Raw genomic sequence first — 18,021 nt, 5'->3', positions numbered from 1 at the left:
TGATGTAAAATAAGCTTTTGTTTTGTCCTGTGAATAAGTTAAATGTCTTTACTGGGGTGTCAAGGTATCCGTTCTGTCGTTATCTCCGTGTCAACGTGACAATAAATCCAAAAGGGAGCCCGAATTAGCACGTGTATGAAACTACATATCCCACAATGCACTTAGTAAGGGTGAGCGGCACGAGCGTATATAAGAGCACGGAAGGCTTTTCTCTGCCTCTTCCTCTTCACGCCGATTGCGGAGAAGAGACTACGACCCAAAAGAAGTTCGGTAAGGCCTTTAATCTCTCATTTTATCAACATCAAAAATGTCAATTTGTCTGGATTACCTTGTCAGCGGCTGATTAAAACTTCCAAAGACCTTATTTGACATATTGAAGCGCAGCTAATTGATCAGTTTATGCTGTAAAAAGACCTTGCCGTTAACATGCTACAGCTAGCTACGGCAGCTACTTGCAATACTTAATCAGTGCTTCATGCTTTAATTTATTGCACTATAAAAGACGCATATTTTATGGCTTTTCTATAATGTCAACGTGGATTTTATGCAAACTTTGGGTAGGGTTGGAGGTGAATCTAACGTGTTTGTTGAACTAAATATTCGCACTAGGTTAGTTCGAGTAAAACACGTGGTTAGATGCACGCTAGCCTTAACTGGAAATGCTACAACACATATAGCACTTTAGACAACGGGTCTTCACATAAAGGCGTGGCATTTATTGATTAGTCAAAGCTCATCTGAGTATTACGTCTTAATAAATTCAGAATTCATACCCATTTCTCCCCTTGAGTTTGTAAATGTCCTTGTCTTCATTTGGGTAGTGCCTCAATAAGAAGCAGGCTTTAAACCAATTTCCAACAGTCTTTGCACAACAAGGATAAGGAAGACCATCAAAGTGCATTTAATCTAATTTTAAGTCACTAGTATGGTTAAGCTTTTAATTATCACAATACCAGAGTTTGAACTCTTGTTTTAAGGTGGTTTTAAATGAAGCAGGAGCTCCTTGGGGAAATTGACAGCAAAGCTGATGCTTTAATGCCATGAAGTGTAAAAATTAAGCTGTCTAAAGCAGATGTTAAAGGCATGTAGAAGTTTCGAGTTCGTTGCTTTTTCTTTTGATACAATTTCCACACTAAATGCAGAAAACCCCTCATAGGATTAATGGTTGAAAGGTTTAAATTCTTTAGCCTATAATGTTGTTTTTTGTAAAATAACGTTTACATTTTATTTATATTTGTGCAGGTTCAACTTGAAGCTACACCTATTCCCCAGACCATGGGTACCCATTCAAACTACAGGTATGCTTTTTCGTCCTTGGAGTTGTTTGGTCTGTGTGCCACAGGCTCCTATCGAAGCCGATCATGCTCTCCTGTAGCAGTGAACGGTCAAAAGGAAGCCAAAATCAAGACTTTCACCGACGGTCGCTGTTCAGTTTGATGTAACTGCTCCAGCAACATTTAGGGGAAGGACAAATATCAATCGTAGGGATAACGTATGCAGCGGCAAATTTGAAACTTGTTCTGACCATTTTCCTCCATCTTTGTGCAGGTATTCCACACTGAAGATGGAAAGGGAGACAATGGACATGACTGGAGAACATGGAGGTAACTACCTCGGTTATGTATCTGAATAATTATTCTGGCTGTGATGACAAACTTGCCCTCACTGAGATCAGTCTTGATTGAGACATTTTATTAACTGAGCCACATTATAATAATAAAATAAAAAGTGAAGAGTTATACAGAATCTGATCAGATGTCTTTGCCACAGGTTACCCTCATGGCTGACCCTGAGTCTGGAGTGGATAAAGCAATCTATTGTAAAGGTAATTTCGTTTAATCAGTTTTATCTTAGCTTCTCAGTAACGCATGCTATCCTAAGGACCTGGGCTTGTCTGTAGTTCTTGGTTCTCCAAGTGCATGCAAGAAAATCGGGTGGTCTTTGACTGCTGTGGCCTCTTGTGCCATCAGCAGCCACTCAGCTGTCCAACAGTCATCGTGATTGTTGCTGCATCAGTCAGAACTGGTAGATATGCCATGAAACTTCATGTTCCTAACAATCTTTTGATTTACCACAGGCATTGGTAAGCTTGACTGATCCTCCATCTGATGTTGGTTGCTGCCTGTCTGCTCATGCCTCCCTGGCTTGTACAGGTATGTAAAAATCATTATTTTACAGTAGGGATGCATCAGAGCCACTTTTGTTAAATATAAAGTACTTTCATTTGGGTACTCAATGATGATTAAAAATATGGCCCAGTTACATCTTTGCAGTTTAATTTTGAAAGTTAATATTCATCGATTCCTCACTCCCTTTCACAGCAGTGAATAGTGTGTTGTAATTAATTACAGTTGCAGACATGGGTGCAACGGAGAGCAGTATCTGCAGTTTTTTGAGTATAAGAACTTGGACATGGCATTGATGCATCCCTACTTTAAATGTATACTTGTTCTGACCAATGATGACACCATATTACAATAACGACTGCTGGATGAAGTTTGCGGATATGGGACTGAGATCGGCTCCATGTTTTCTGAATTTCAGAGCTGAGGCTCATGAGCTACACTAAGAAACTTCTGCTTTAATTTCAGGTCCAGCAGCATGATGGAAGAGGACCTGTCCAGACAGTCATGGAGCTGTATTGCAGGGGGTTCACCACTATGAAGTGTCTTCTTGTGATCACTTTTACTGAAGCAGTTGTGCAAGGATTATGTAGCAGTGAAATGTTCAAAATGGATGGACTTGAATCTGTTTGAATGAAATAAAATGTCTTGAATCAAACTTTTGTATTTGGATGCCTTTATTTCACTCATTGACATTCAGAATTAGACACCATGGATAAGCAAGCTGCATCTCCTTGTAATACTTATTTACAGCAAGGCCACAGATGTGTAGAGTGACTGTATGGTACTGGAGCTGCAAGGTCCAGAAGACCTAAAGACAGTTATGAGCTTCTCTACAGGATCAAGATCAGTGCAGTTCTTTGTCCTTGTACTGGAAACACTTCATCAAAAGCAGCATGATCTCAGTTGTCATCTGTGTCTGAAGGGATCCAGAGTTCACTTTCAAACCAGTCCAGAGCAGTCATGGACACTAAAGAGGAAGACATCTGGTTTTACAGCATGTTGAAAACTTGCAGGTGGAAAGGGCACTTAAAGTGACATGGGTACAATTGAGTTGAATTCCTAAAAATCTGCCATTACACAAGATACAGAAAGGCTTTTACATTACTAATAGCACCACTATTGCACTTTGTAGAAGTGACTTGTTTTGCAAACAATTTAGTAACTTTGAGAGCAGTACTGTGAAAACTTGAGGCTTAGTTTTATGCTACTTGTGTTTAAGTTGAGAAATACACTTCCATTCTCTGTTATCAAGGGAAATATAGACAAATTACACCTACGCACTGACCAACTGATTTGTTGTAAAGGGGGAAAAATAACCACTTTATCTCAAAATCAGTTGAATCTGTTACAGGTTCATTGCAGTCTGGATGATCTTAAAAATGATCATAAGCATTATTTTTATCCTTATGGATTTTTGACAGGGCAAGTAAAGGTGTGTGTTTTCGAAAACAAGGTTTTTTTTTTTTATTGTCCTATGTGATTTTGGTTGTTTTATCTGAAATACATAGGTTAATGGATCATATTGAAAGTTCAAATGATTTGCTTTGGCCAGTTTTGTTAATTCACAAAAAAAACGACAGTTTTTTATCAGGTGTGTAGGATTTTAATATCCTCTAAAAATGAAATCAATATGTCACTTCCTGATGGAGCTACCTGTGAGTCATTCGCTTGAGATGGACGGTAATTTCAGCTCTGATATCTCTGAGTCCGGGGTGCTGCTGCCGCTCCGATCGCTGTAAGTGTCCCTAAAACAGAGAATACAAAAGTCAATGACAGAGCTAACAACAGACCATTTACACTAATCCAGGTAAAATAAAACAGCACATCTTTTTTACCGTGGAGACAGACGGCAGCCCTTCTGTAAGTAGCTCTGTAGCTTCCCAGCAGCAGCGAGCAGTAAACCAAAGTAAGGAGGTGATGGTTTGATGGGACGAGAGGTGAACTCAGGATGGTACTGCACACCAACAAAATATGGGTGATCTGAGAACAGAAAAGAACATTTTAAATAAATCATTAAAAGAGGTTTGTAAATTTACCCCTTAAAACCTCAAAAGCAGATGTTTACAAAGATTAAAAAGGGCAAGAGGAGGTGATGGGGAATTCCTCAATTTTTAATCCTGATTATATTTATTTGCTCTGTAATCCCAACAGACAAATGCTCTCTGAATCTTTTCAAAGCTCTTCTTTTTTTTATCTCAGTGAGGGTAAGATTGTTTTTCAAAGTGTCTGACAACTTTAACAGAGAGGATCCCCAATAAAATAGACCTTTTCTGACCTGAAAGATTTTTTAAAAAATGGATTAAGAATTAAAAAAAAAAAAAAAAAATGGAAGCTACATGCTTATCACTGCATTTACTGATTGGTTTATTTGTGTTATCGGCAGGTGTGATTTTGATTTTTTAAATTTTGGTTCACCTTGTGAATTTCCAAGACAAAAACTACTGCTACACCTCGGTTTAAAAAAAACCCACAATCACCCTGAAAGTAGGACTTGATAATAACTGAATTAAGTTTTTCATGCTGCATACCATCCAGCTCAATGACCTCCATCCTTTCTCCTTCGACATCTTGACCTACGAAGCGGAAACCTTTCTCCTCAAAGTGACTCGTGAGCTCAGGATTGACCTGAACATGAAAAATGGAAAATCATTCAAATACATGAAGAGAAAACTGTCAGAGTCACACTATGAGTGATAAACAGAGGTAAACAAACCTCAAAGCGGTGTCTGTGTCTTTCCTCCACGTACTCTGCATCTCCATAAAGTCTGCCTGGAATACAAACACACAGCTGTGAGCACAGAGCAGAGAAATCAGCATATCAGTAATGCCCTTTAACGGAATTTAAAGTTTGTCCTACGTAATACACTGTTGGTCGTCTTGAAAATGGTCCGTCTCTTTCCGAGCCTCATTGTACCACCCATCTGACCTGGGTTATGTTCTGGCATATCAATTACCTAAAAAAGTTAAGAACATAACAGTCTTATAGTCAGTCAAAAAAAACACCTCTCTGTGCTTTAAAACGTCCAAGTCCTTTAGTTTTATATAAATAAGCTCACCACTGGATGCTTCAGTTCTGGGTGGAATTCAGTTGAGTTGGCATCTAAGTAAAAAGGCAAAGATGTGACATTAGTAATAGTAAGGTGCAATAAGCCAGCTAAATGACTGTCTATAATTACTCGTCAGTTGTTTTATTCTTTAAGCTTTCTAACCTAAACACACAAACCTTCTAACCTTGGTTTTTATGATTCTATGATTCTTCTATTAACCGTCTAAAAATATAAGGTCTGAACTCAAATTTGTTTCTTAAATATTATTGGTTACGTTTTTAAAACACATCTGAAATCGGGTGTAATCTGCTGGAAATCCACGATCCATTTTTGTTCATTCTGTTCATTGTGCTGCTTTTGTTAGTTTAGGCATTCTCAAACTTTTCAGCCTGTGAAATTTTACCAAATGACCATTTTTTAATTTTGCATTTAAATTATTTTATGCAGGATTTTGTAAGAATGGGCAAGATATGAAATTTGAAATAATTTAAAAATATTCTTTGTCTTGAAAGGCATCTGGAGACACCCAGGGGGGTGTCTAAACTACAAAAATAGGCTGTTTTTGGAAAAGACTTTTGGAAAAGATTTTTGTAGATGCTTATACATCAGACGTTATAATATTTGAATTCTTTATTTTTAAGTCAATTTCACAAAAGCTTTAGTATTTTCCTCATCAAATCAGACCTACAATCCCAGTCAAGTAATTTGTCTTTTGATCTAAAAAATGGGGGTGATGTTGTGCATAGGCTGTGCTAAAATAAGTAACAGGTACTTGGGATGTTTTCTGTAAAATTGCAACACTTTTAAAGACAAAGGTTCAAAGTTACTTCATAGTTTCAAGGTAAACAAGAACCCTTAATGCTAAATAATAAAAATATGGATTCAAACATAAAATATGTGGACTTGTAATGAGAAACACAGATCTTTGTTCTTCATGTTAAAAATATATTGTTCTTCATCAAAACACCGAAATCCTTCAGCAATAAAACTACCAAACTCCTTGCATTGCTGCTTTTGGCCTTTCAAATAAAAATTACATTTTTACTAGATTTTAAACCAATCAAATTCCCTTTTACAAAGTACAAGGGCTAATGGTACCTTCCCAGCCGAGCACATTCCTCGCAAATTCGCATACAGCCAGCTGCATCCCTAAACAAACACCTGCAGATACACAAATGTCAGTAAGGAGGTTGGTCAATTTCATAAAGGCAGTTGTTCAGATTAATGTGATAAATAGGAAGGGGATAAAAAGACATTGGGTATGAAGTAAGATTAGGTTTAAAGGATGTTAAAGGTGGTTGAAAGTAACCTGTACCTAGAAAAGGTTTCTTCTGTTTCCTGGCCCAGTTGATGGCATGAATCTTCCCTTCAGTTCCTCTGACACCAAAACCTCCAGGGACCAGGATACCGCTGCGGACAAAAGAGGTAAAATAGTTCATTAAACATTAGATACAATATCAAAGATTTTTTTTGAGAAAAAAACAGTCCCAACACTCACTCAGCACTACAGAGCTTCTGCCAAGCTTCGTGATACTTCACCGGTTCCTCCTGCAGCGTGCTCGGCTCCAAACATGCAGAATCTATATACTGAGGATGAAAGGCAGAGACTTCAGTGAGCAGATCAGTAAGTTAAAATAGCAATCAACCAGTCAGTTGATGTTTAGGTTGTGCAAAAGAGTGTGGCTGAATCGTAAAATTGCAGAATAAGTCACTCTTCTTTTGTCTGGTTTGCTTGTTTAGTGAAATATTTAGTTATAAGGACATGCGATAAAGTTCTCCAACTGCCCTAAAGGAAACTCCAGTGACATTTGTCACAGTCCATTCTGACATCACTCAAGCAACGTAAGAGTTCAGGTTGTGCACGACCATCTGACTGTACAATGTGAGCACATAAATCATGCATGATGGCTCTGCATCATAAACTATTCAGTCATACAGTGTGATCTGACATGCCACCAAACCTGTTAAAGAGTCTGCACTGAAACTGCACAGTGTATGCCAGGCTTTAGCTTGACACAGCACAGTAAAATCATCACAGTAGCACATTTTTGGACCTCAAAATTATTCTAGTTAAAAAAAAAAGATAAGTCCTTTGCTTCTTTTTGGTAGGGAAAGCATAGAAAACTTACTTTTCTTCAAGTCTTAAAGACGGTGAATTATGACAAGTTTATAGGTGCCATATTGAAAGCTTAAATAATTTTTCCTGAGGCTTAACAAGAATGTTTCAGAAGCCTTCACAATCAGTGTGCTAAAGAAAATAACACCTTTTAAGAGGCAAAACTCAAAATACAGAAACCAGAGGAGCCATGAGGCAACTTGTTTAGCTTGAGGAATCTAAAAATTGATTTTCTGATATTGTTTGTACTCATCTTAAAGAGGAAAAGGCCACAACTCTTAACAAAGCTGCTGTCCAAGCAGATGAGCCACAAGCTGAACTCTGACAAAAACCAGGGTAAGCAAAAGGGAAAAACTGTTTCAAAAGCCATTTCCACCTCATCTAAAAAGCCCACTCCTGGAAATAACTCTTCAGACAAAGGTTGCTTTAATTCAAGAAACCTGGTCACCTTAATGCAAGCTGCCCTGTTATGAGGAAGCGTTTAAATGTTTCTTTCTTAAAAATGTCTCGTTTTTTTATTAGAAACATTTTTGTTTTACTCAAGATAGTCTGAATTCACAGTCTGAATTGCACAAATACATTGGCAATATTATAGTTCTGAAACAATACCAATGTATCTGTGCATATGTTTGATGAAATAAGATGTTTTTTTAAAGCTTCAGTGCTTTGTGATACAATTAATCAATAACACAGAATAAATAATTTTAAAACACCTGCTACCTGATAGTAATGAAAAGTAGTGATTGAAAATTCACACAACCTTGTAAAGAAGGATTCATGAATAGTTCTTGTGCATAGTTTTTCATTAAAGCTGACATTTTGTGTTTGATATCTTTGAGTTCGTACCTTGACTTCTAGTTTATGGCTGATAGCAAGGGCTGAGTGCTCCAGGGCTTTAATGACTGAAGCATACGAGTCTGAAAACTTTGTGTATTTTCCAACCAGGGCAATTGAGCAGTGCTCCAGCAGTCTGTCCGACCTGAGAGAACAGAAAATGTATAAGTCTATAGTCAGTGTATCACAGAGGGGTGAGGATAGAGGTAAAGTTACAAGTCTCTATTGTTGCTCTCACCTGTCGGACATCTCCTTCCATTTGGTTAGCATCCTGCGAGGTCGGGTCTCGATGGGCATGTTGAGTCTGCGGCTCAGATAGCCCACCACGCCCTGATTCTCCAGCAGCAACGGGACTCTGTAGATGGATGAGACGTCGTGTACACAAATGACCTGGGACAAGACAGGTCAGTGAGTTTGGAGAGTTGGTGCTCAGCTTTTTTTCAAGGATGACCACACACTGTTGTGACTCACCTGTTCTGGTTCTACGTGGCAGAACATGGAGATTTTCTCTTTGACTGAGTTTTCCAGAGCTGTGGAGCAGCGACACATGATCTGTAAGAAAAATAAATTGATGATTCATTAATGAAAACAACGGTTAATACATCGATTTCCAGTGATTTTAGACAGTTACTTAACCAAAGGTAGCTCTGAGTGGATCACATTAATGGTAGCTATGCTGTAGATGAGTTTAGACGTAACTGGCTCAATATGGACTCAAAATTATAAAACATGTTTGGCATCCAGACTGGGTTCCTACAGAAAGCCTGTAATAGCACTAGCAAAGAATATAATTTACAGAAGGATGAGTGCAAACAGTAGATGATCAGCAGGCAAAGATTACAGGAGGCAAAGAGTTTCTCTTTGCTGCTTACTTAACTTGCAATGACCTGCTACATAATAAGACATCCTGATTAATCTTGCACTTGTATTTATATTTGAATGAATAGCTGCTCATCGTCTGTCAGAAGCATGTCAACCGAGCTACTCCCTGTCTTGGCTAGGAAACTCTTGAAAAGGATATTTTCAGTTCTAGTGAAGTTTCCCAGATTAAATAAAGGTTTGTTTTTTCATTTGATCAATCAATCGGTCAGCCAGTCAACCAATACATAAATAGCACTCACCAAATCAGGAGACAAACCGAGTCCTCTCAGCTCTCTGACGCTGTTCTGGGTTGGTTTGGTCTTTTGCTCTCCTGTTGCACTGGGCTGCAGAGGACAAGAAATGACACGACACACATTTATTACTCTGGCTGTGTGGACCGAAAAAATATAAAACAGACACTGTAATCTTAAATGGAAAAACATAACACAATACGTCTTTTCCTTTAGAGCATCAGGGCATTTTATCAGATTTCGGATGTCTTTTCTTACAACTGCCTATTAAGCTGCATCTTCACCAAGCAGTCCGGTTCAGTTAGCTCATTACACAATTATTTTAATTTTCAGTGCCATAGTTGCCAAAATAACTCCAAACTGTTGTGTGTTTTTGGTGCCCTTCTGCTGTGGTACCGAGCCATTCCTATCTGACCCTAAAAAGTGAAGCTATACTCAATGCAGTCCACTGATTAGTGTAAAGAATTTCACTTCCTGTGCGACAGCAGTCACCTGACATGCCAGATAGGCTGTTTCACATATCCACAGTATGTATCTATATGGGCAACATCCAGTAGACGGTGTTTGATAGGGGCAGAACCTTAAAAGAAAAACTCTTGAGGGTGACTAGACGATTGCTTTGTCTGTCACACTTACTATGGGCAATACAGAGTAGTAAAATATAGAATGCAACAGGCTGGCGCTGCCACTTAGGAGTAATCACAATGCAAACACAACATACACCAGTCATCACTGATCACTATCAGTAAAGACAGTTGGAAAACTGAACTTTTGCTGAAGATGGATGCGAGAAGAGCAAAATCATCTTTTCCTCTACTTCCAATGTGGTTCTTTGCTTGTATTTTAAGAATAAATCTTATTTGATAAAGAAATGTTGTTCTACTACCTCTTTCTCCTAAAATGACCCTGGTTGGTCCCGTCATTCCCTGACCAGGAACAACGTTATCAGCTTGAAGCTTTGCAGGATGGATCTGCCTGATGGCAGACATGGAATCTGGCCAATCCATCAGCTTAGCAAAGTTACAGCAGTGGTAATAATGATGAAATACAAACGTACCATGTTTTGAACTGAGCTGAAAAGCTTTTCTCCTTTGTTTTGTCACAAACATGCTTTTAAAAGAAACCATGATATACTATTAAGCAAATAAACTCTGTGTGGTACTGGTTTAAGTAAAATGATGTCTCAATTCTATGGGCCATGTTGATTTGTCATTTGCAGAAGTGCCATTTGTAAGCAACTGTTCCCATTTGAGACGGTTTACTTTTTATCCAGTTTTATTGTTGTTGATTAATAGATATAAAAACCCAAACTGGTATTAAATAAAGAGCCATTCAGGAGCAGAAAGACTGGCTCTTGTTACTGAGCTGAGCCAAATGATCTGATCTCCACACGGAGCTGGAATTCCAATCACTCCAAGCGAGGCCAGATAGAAAATGGCTGTGGAAAAACTGAGATTTACTGTATCAAATTATGCCAATTTTTGTGAGACTTTCTGTTATTTCTATCAAAACCATTTGTTGAGGAATTTTTTTCCACAAGACTCTTCTTTGCAGCCATCACTTATTCATGTTAGAAATCTAACCTTCTAGAGTATTTGGAATATTTTTGTTGTAATGAGTAATAAAAGGCATTAGTTCACAATTCAAACAATCCATGTTCTAGTTGAATCAAAATAAAAGCCTTCACTTGTTCCCTTCTTACCTGAGGTATTAAACTGACGTGAATGTTACAGAAGTTCTCTCTCCTCACTTTAAACTGGAACTGTCTGAAGGCCTCGATGAACGGCATACTCTCGATATCTCCAACAGTGCCTCCTAACTGCAGACAGTCACAAATATCATCAGTGCCAGCCTTTGTCTCAGCAGAGCGCTGATTCTGTTTGATGGTGCAGTTACAAAATAATAAAACAAGATTTTTTTAGCTTACTTCTATTACACAAACTTGAGGTTCTACATCGTCATCATCGACAGGCACTTTTGCTTGTTTTACAACCCACTCCTGGATGGCATCTGTGATGTGTGGCACCACTGAAAAACAAAGAAATTTGCTGAATTATTCTAGACATTTCTCTTTATAGTAGGTTCCCCTTTACCAAGGTTTAAAGCTGTTGCTTACCCTGCACAGTCTTCCCTAGGTAGTCCCCCCTCCTCTCTTTGTTTATGACTGACTGGTAGATCTTCCCCGTGGTCAGGTTGTTATCCCTGGTCAGCCGGATGTCAAGGAAGCGTTCATAGTTCCCCAGATCTAAATCCACCTCCCCTCCATCATCCAAAACAAAAACTTCACCTGCACAGAGAGAGAGGCAAAAGTGCAACATAAAAACACACTGTGTACCTTCTTTTTGAATTATTTATATGTAAAATGAGGTTTAGAGTGATGAGTTTTCCATTGTCGTACCATGCTCATAGGGTGAAAATGTGCCCGCGTCTATGTTGATGTATGGGTCGATCTTGATGGCCGTTACATGCAGGCCGCAGGACTTCAGGATTGTGCCCACACTGCTCGCTATAATCCCTTTGCCGATACCTGAGATGACTCCTCCAGTTACCAGGATGTATTTCATCATTTTGCTCTGGTATCTGAAGGTAAAAGACAGATGAAAAGTTAACAACAGACCAGGGCTTCACAGCAATTGAGCTTGAATTAACATACAACTACATCTTAAGCTCACGGTATGTTAAGTCTGACACTGGGTGCTCTCAATCAAAACAGAAAAAAAAAGATGACTAGTAAAGAAGTGCTGCTGAGGCCTACTTCCCTTACTTAATTCTTATTGTGAATTGAGGACACTGTTCAATAGAAACTGCACTCTATAAGGCAAGGTTTCACAGTTAGTTTTTTCCTACGGGTCAAATTGTGTCAAGATTTAAAAGCTGAACATTGCAACATCTGCAAATTTTTTAAAATTAAATTAAAAATTAACAAATCCTGTATTGAAGTCACATAAGTTAGAAGTGAGGCAAATCTGAGAAAGTATGAGAAAATACTTAAAATGGGAAGCCCAAATTTAACAGCTTTTCTCCCTCATTATGTGAAATGGATCCACAAAAAAAGAAAGTGATGCACTCTTTAGTAAATACAGTTTATACAGTGCAGTTTTTTTTTTTTTTTTTTATGGTGGTGAGAGGGACGAAGTTAACATGTCACAGGGGAGCTTGGCTGACACAACGCACAGTGTAAGGCAGAGAATAACTGTGGTTCATCACAAGTTTGTTTTTCTTTTTCCATAGGAAGTTCTTGCTTCATTAGCCATCATTAAAGAAATATCCAGCATTTCAATGAGAAGTATAAGCATTAGGGATGCACAATATCATCGACATAAGTTTGATATCGGCAGATATGAAAATTTTTGTTGATATTTATAATCGATATATCAGCTTCAAATTAGGCCCATTTCACCTGTAAAAATTAGCTGTAAATAAAAATAAATTTGTGGAGTTTTAAGCTAGACCAACAGACCTACATTATCCTAAGTCTTTTTCTACATTTGTCTTCATTCCTATATATTTAAAGTGTGTTTAAAGGACTGAAGTTTGTTTATTGGTTCATCTTTTAACTTTAAAGAGTACTTTAAGCTCTACAGTTTTAGGTCTAAAATAGATCCATAAATATTGATACTGATATAAGTAACAGCTACAATGATTTTTTAAATATCATATATCACCAGAAATTCATGCATCCCTAATAATATGATATGTTTCATGGTGGACAAGACACCTCCTTTACAAGTATTTCAAAATAAAAAACAAGTATTTATTTGGCTTTGAAAACAGTAAAATTTACAGTATGTATTCAACTAAAATATATCTATCATATGTTTAGTCATTCTTTAATTAATTTAGACATTTAAGTGATTCTGCATGTTATATCATTAAATATGGAATTAAAAAAGAACTGCATTTTCTTTACAAAATACAGTAAGAAGATAAAACACTTTCTTGATCAAAAGTAAGGAACTTTTGTGTTGCAGCAGTAAGAAGACTAGAAAAAGTGTGCAATTAAGAACAAATAAAGCAAGGACGTACAAAAACAAAGAAAATTAAATGTACATATGAGTATTATTTAGATTACTATAAACTATACATAATTTTTTAAACAAGGTTAATTAATACTTTTACAATTACAGAAAGAACAGGTTTTGAATTGCTCGTTTTGTTTAAATATATTTATCATTTTTTTCCCCCAGAAGTGTAATTGATTATCAAGAAAGCGTTAACTACTTTTAAAGCAATTAAGTGAACTTAAACTATACTACGGCACCATTTAAAATAGGTTTCAGCCGACCTGCTTCCCAAAGACAGCAAAATAAAACAGCTAAACAGACAATTCAATATAGCAGATTGATCACAATAAAGAGCTTATTATCCAAAAATATGGGCTCTGATTGTATCCTTGTATTTCAAAATAAGACTTTATTTTTTTACCAAAGCAACTGAATGGAAGGCAAATAAAAATAAAAATTTCTAAAATTACTAGTTCGCTTGCATTCTCAAAGTTGTTAGAAAAATATATTAAATGTGTGACAGTTAAAGCTATTTATTCGAACAACAACAGTATGAGTTTACCCATACAAAGCATGGCACATTGGAGCGCTCCGTTTATCACACACAGTGTGCCGGCGGGAGAGGACAGTCCTACAGCGCGGGGAGCCAGGAAGCGAATGCACCGCCCGTCCGGTTTACCCACGTGCACATAATTAACTACCCCAAAGTAAAAGCGCCAGCACGTTAGCTTTCGGCTAACACTTATTGTCCTTGATGCGCTAAAATAACCCACGGACACACAAAACAAATAAATAGGATTATGCCTACAGTTAAAGAGAGAGACGATGAACGATTTCTGAAGGACAGAGAATTTCAGGTACTGTCTTTAATAACAAAGGGGACCTTAATCGTTCATTTTGAGAGGCGGCATCAATTTCAAGTAATGAATAGAGAACGCACCGGCATCCTTCAAAATAAAAGCGAAATGGCACGTTGACAGTAGAGAATTGGCATTAAAATAGTGAAATATTAACAACTACGTAAAAGGTCAACATCTACCTTGATTATGAATCTATGACTTATTTAAATTCACTCATTAAATTTAATTACAATGCAGAATTTAACACAGATTTTATTGTTTCGACCGTTTACAACCGGAAGACACTTAAGAAGAGCGTATTTAGCCGTTAACTTTGAAGTGTTTGCTAGCTAGCAAACATCCTCAGTTAACAGCATCAAATTTCAACTCACCTAAATGTTCTTCAACCAGAGTTGTCCTTCAAAACAAACCGACGAGGACGAAAACAGTTTAGACTTTAACCAGAGACGAAGTTTCTATAACACCTACGGCTGTGCTGTTGTTTTTACTACAGACCCATCTAAGCATCCACAGATTGACTCCACACGTGTATGGACCACGATCCACAGATCTGCAGCACATCATTCATTCTAATTCACGCTTACAACACCGTGCTGCCTTCAGGATGGCCTCGGAACTAAACCCTTTACACATGGACACATTGCGAATCGCATTTACATTAATGTATGTGCATAGTAAACATTATACAACAGAACTGCAAAGAAATACAGTCATAACTATGATTTACAAATAATTATGTAGTATCTTTTGAAACAGGAGTTTTACAAAGGACTTTGACATATAAGCAGAAGAAAATAAGAGGACCAAAACCGAAGCAGGAAAGAAATAGGATGGGGGACGATATTGGATTTTTTTACCAATATTTACAAATTTATCTTTGAATTAGCAATATTGATACTGATTTTGAATGCTGTTCAGATTTTAAATTTCAGTCCTTATACAATTTAAATTTAGGTATAAATAACACACTTCCATCCTTAGGGCGCACTTAAAAGTTGAAGGAATGAGGATGAGCAAAGAATGATATCAGCTGTCATCAATCTGTTGCTACTGCCTAAAACTCATTTAGTTTACAGCCAATACATCCGTTGTAAATATTGCTGGATTTTTTTCGTTTCTGCTGATAGTGATATTTAACTATATAAAGCTATCCTGCTGATAATATCATGCATCCCTAAAAGAAACCAAGCATCCCCTATATATAGGCCTACCCAAACATTTGAATTACCCAACATCATGAACAGAGTCCGAGAGGACCAAGGCTAGGTACATTTATTATGGCAATTAAAAAAAAAAAAAAAAAAACAGTACAAAGAAATTTGGATAGGGTGACCAGACCCCAGATCACCAGATGTGGGACAAAGACTATGTTTTTGTGGGACAATTCAGGACACCAATGTCTCGAAGTAGTCTAAAATAACCTTAAAAAATAAAAACAATCTGGGGAGCAGGTGGCTCAGTGGTTAAAGGTGCTCCCCATGTACGTGGGCGACCAGGGTTCAAATCCGGCCTGAGGCTCTTTACCGCATGTCTCTCCCCCACTCTTGACCCTGTTTCTGACTCTATCCACTGTCCTCCCCTATCTAATAAAGGCACAAAAATGCCCAAAAATAAAAAAATCTATAATGCCCCTTAGCTTATACCATTTTTGTACTTCAGCGTTTAGTTGATTCAGTTGCACACAATAGACTTGGCAAATTAAAAAATTAACAAATATATTTTATTTAAATACAAATGTCCTTATGCGCTTTAAAGTGCTTTAAAGTGGTTATGGCTTGCCTGTATCAAAACAACAGATAGCAATAACAAAACCCCAGCACAACGCCAGACACCATAACACTGAAGTTATTTAGACCTTTCTAGTAGAACAATATACTGAACCATGTATTCAAGTAGAACATGGACTGAAGTAGGATGGAAACCTATCCTGCCTCCTACCTGCTACTACTGTAAGGCTCAGGAAACCTTTATAGATGTTTTAGCTTATTAGAGCTTTTAAGGAATGAAATAACTTAATATAAAGAGGGCTTCTACTCAATATTGTAATATTTTGAGAAATGTTTTTTATTTTCATGAAATTGTTCCTTTTTTTGAAGTATATTACAGTGAAAAAATTTTTTTCCATGTTGTTCTGATTTTCTGGGATTCACCAGTATATGTAGGAATATGTAACAACACTTTAAGATAGACAAGATGAGAGTAGGAGAAAAGAAGATAATATGAGATAAAATAAGATATGACAAAGGCAAGGTTGCAGCAAAACAAGAAAGATAAGGCAAGTAAACAAAATGGGGAAATAGGTAAATAAAAATTCAGAATTTTGCAGTGTAGTGTTAACATTGTAACAATTTAAACATGGCACATCTTTACTTCAGTCTTAGTTGGCCTATGGAAATGGTTTTCAAGAAATTTTTAGCCAATTTATGGTAAGTCTGAACCAAATAACTTTGTGAGCACATGTGGCTAATCTCAGCAAGGCTTTCCTGGTTAATAAAGGTTAAATAAAATTTAAAATGAATAATTATCATATGCTGACCTATCTGACCTCTGGTTTTAGTAAATAGACAACTATAACCTTAAAGATATAGAGGACTCAGGGTCACAGTCTAGTTAAGTGAAATCTGAGCGGTAATTTTTGGGTCATTCTTGGGGTTTAAAGTTCAGAACTTATGCTTTAATTCTACAACTATAAATGATATGCATGAAAAATTAAAGCCAGGCTGTATTTTGATAGGAAAATATTTACATGAATCACTGCAATAATTATGTTAAAGACACTCAAATCTGTGTTGTCTCCTGTCGGTTTTTTTATGATGAGCACCTGAAGGCAGCACTCACTCCACTTTGTATCAGCAGGGGGCGCTCTTGTCTTGCATTTGAATCTCCTGTTGGACAAGACAAGAAAAAAAAGTTGCTTTTTTATGTAGCAGTGCTTTTAACCATCTGAGGAGAGGGGGAGACGTTTGCTCTCCTGGTATTTATCAGCATTAGTGTTATTTATCTCCTGGCATTGTTCATATTGTTTCTCCCCACAGGGACACTTATGAAAATTCATTTGTTCATACAGTATCTTTTTCTTTCAATAAAGAACACATTTATGTGACTCCAGGAATAGAAGAAGCTTAAACGCAGCTGTCAGAGCCGCTTTGTCTTTGTGACAATAGACCTAACAATGAATCCGTGTGACTCTAGTAATAATGTAAGCTGCTCTGAAGCCACAAACCAAGGCTGAATTGATCCTGCAGTAGAAACTCTTTAACGGTCAGAGGCACAGAGAGGTTTTCCTGTGGGGTTACAACACACCGGTTCCTCTTTCGCTCCCCGACACAAAACATCACTTTCTGCTCTCGATAATAAACGGCCACAGTCCAGCGCTGTTAGATACAGTCCGCTGAGGAAAGGTCAACGGCCTCATGACAGAAATGGCTGTGTATTATCCTCATTGTACCCACAGTGATTTAAAGTCCAGGCAGGAAACTGTGCTCTCGATTTAGCCAAGGTGTGACATCTTATATGACTGAACTAGGGCTGGGAGATACCTACCAAAATTCATTTCTTGATTTTTTTTTAATACACAATATACATCTCAATATTTTTTAAAGAAATGAATGGTTGTCACAATACCAGAATTAACATTCTTTGAAGATTCTTGTAAAAACAAACAATATTGAAAATCTGTTTGATACTGCGACAACAAAAATCGAAGACCCAGACACCCAAAACTGGGCAATTTTAGTTTTTATCATCAATCAACTCCTACGCATTGTCTAGATTGGCAGCTGATTTGCCTGAAGCATGCTTTTGGCTAATTACACTCACAGCCATGGGCTATGCTTTGCTGCTCCATCTGCAAGCTGCTTTTTTTTTTAACTCTCCTCCATCCCAGCTCCTCCTTTATGCTACATCTGACTTAATCAATGTC

General features: G+C 37.4%; 1 protein-coding gene, 1 long non-coding RNA gene and 4 other non-coding genes across 6 annotated transcripts; 5 read left to right on the top strand and 1 right to left on the bottom strand.

The window, feature by feature from the left end:
- The first annotated feature begins 184 nt into the window (after positions 1-184).
- LOC121524500 lies at positions 185-2,781 on the top strand. Its single transcript, XR_005993124.1, has 6 exons — positions 185-270; positions 1,243-1,298; positions 1,549-1,604; positions 1,771-1,825; positions 2,078-2,153; positions 2,592-2,781. It is a non-coding gene; the product is annotated as an uncharacterized LOC121524500 (long non-coding RNA).
- On the top strand, positions 1,339-1,474 carry LOC121524601. Its single transcript, XR_005993138.1, has one exon. It is a non-coding gene; the product is annotated as a small nucleolar RNA SNORA16B/SNORA16A family (small nucleolar RNA).
- LOC121524600 lies at positions 1,638-1,708 on the top strand. Its single transcript, XR_005993137.1, has one exon. It is a non-coding gene; the product is annotated as a small nucleolar RNA SNORD103/SNORD85 (small nucleolar RNA).
- LOC121524612 lies at positions 1,865-1,994 on the top strand. Its single transcript, XR_005993148.1, has one exon. It is a non-coding gene; the product is annotated as a small nucleolar RNA SNORA44 (small nucleolar RNA).
- LOC121524620 lies at positions 2,451-2,524 on the top strand. Its single transcript, XR_005993155.1, has one exon. It is a non-coding gene; the product is annotated as a small nucleolar RNA SNORD99 (small nucleolar RNA).
- A 1-nt stretch (position 2,782) lies between the features above and the next one.
- ctps1a (CTP synthase 1a) lies at positions 2,783-14,663 on the bottom strand. The gene is made up of 19 exons (XM_041809918.1): positions 14,471-14,663; positions 11,634-11,815; positions 11,352-11,522; positions 11,163-11,263; positions 10,938-11,054; positions 9,245-9,328; positions 8,595-8,675; positions 8,362-8,513; positions 8,136-8,268; positions 6,672-6,760; positions 6,489-6,583; positions 6,272-6,334; positions 5,183-5,226; positions 4,984-5,080; positions 4,840-4,895; positions 4,655-4,751; positions 3,962-4,106; positions 3,780-3,871; positions 2,783-3,093 (listed from the first exon to the last, which is right to left on the bottom strand). The coding sequence occupies exons 2-18, from the start codon at positions 11,800-11,802 to the stop codon at positions 3,787-3,789; spliced, it is 1,779 nt and encodes a 592-aa protein (XP_041665852.1). The 5' UTR covers positions 11,803-11,815; positions 14,471-14,663; the 3' UTR covers positions 2,783-3,093; positions 3,780-3,786.
- Positions 14,664-18,021: the final 3,358 nt, after the last annotated feature.

Source organism: Cheilinus undulatus, linkage group 16 (genome assembly GCF_018320785.1).
Source record: "Cheilinus undulatus linkage group 16, ASM1832078v1, whole genome shotgun sequence".
Lineage (NCBI taxonomy): Eukaryota > Metazoa > Chordata > Actinopteri > Labriformes > Labridae > Cheilinus > Cheilinus undulatus.
The sequence above is the reverse complement of the archived record's forward strand: the minus strand, read 5'-3'. Positions and strand labels throughout refer to the sequence as shown.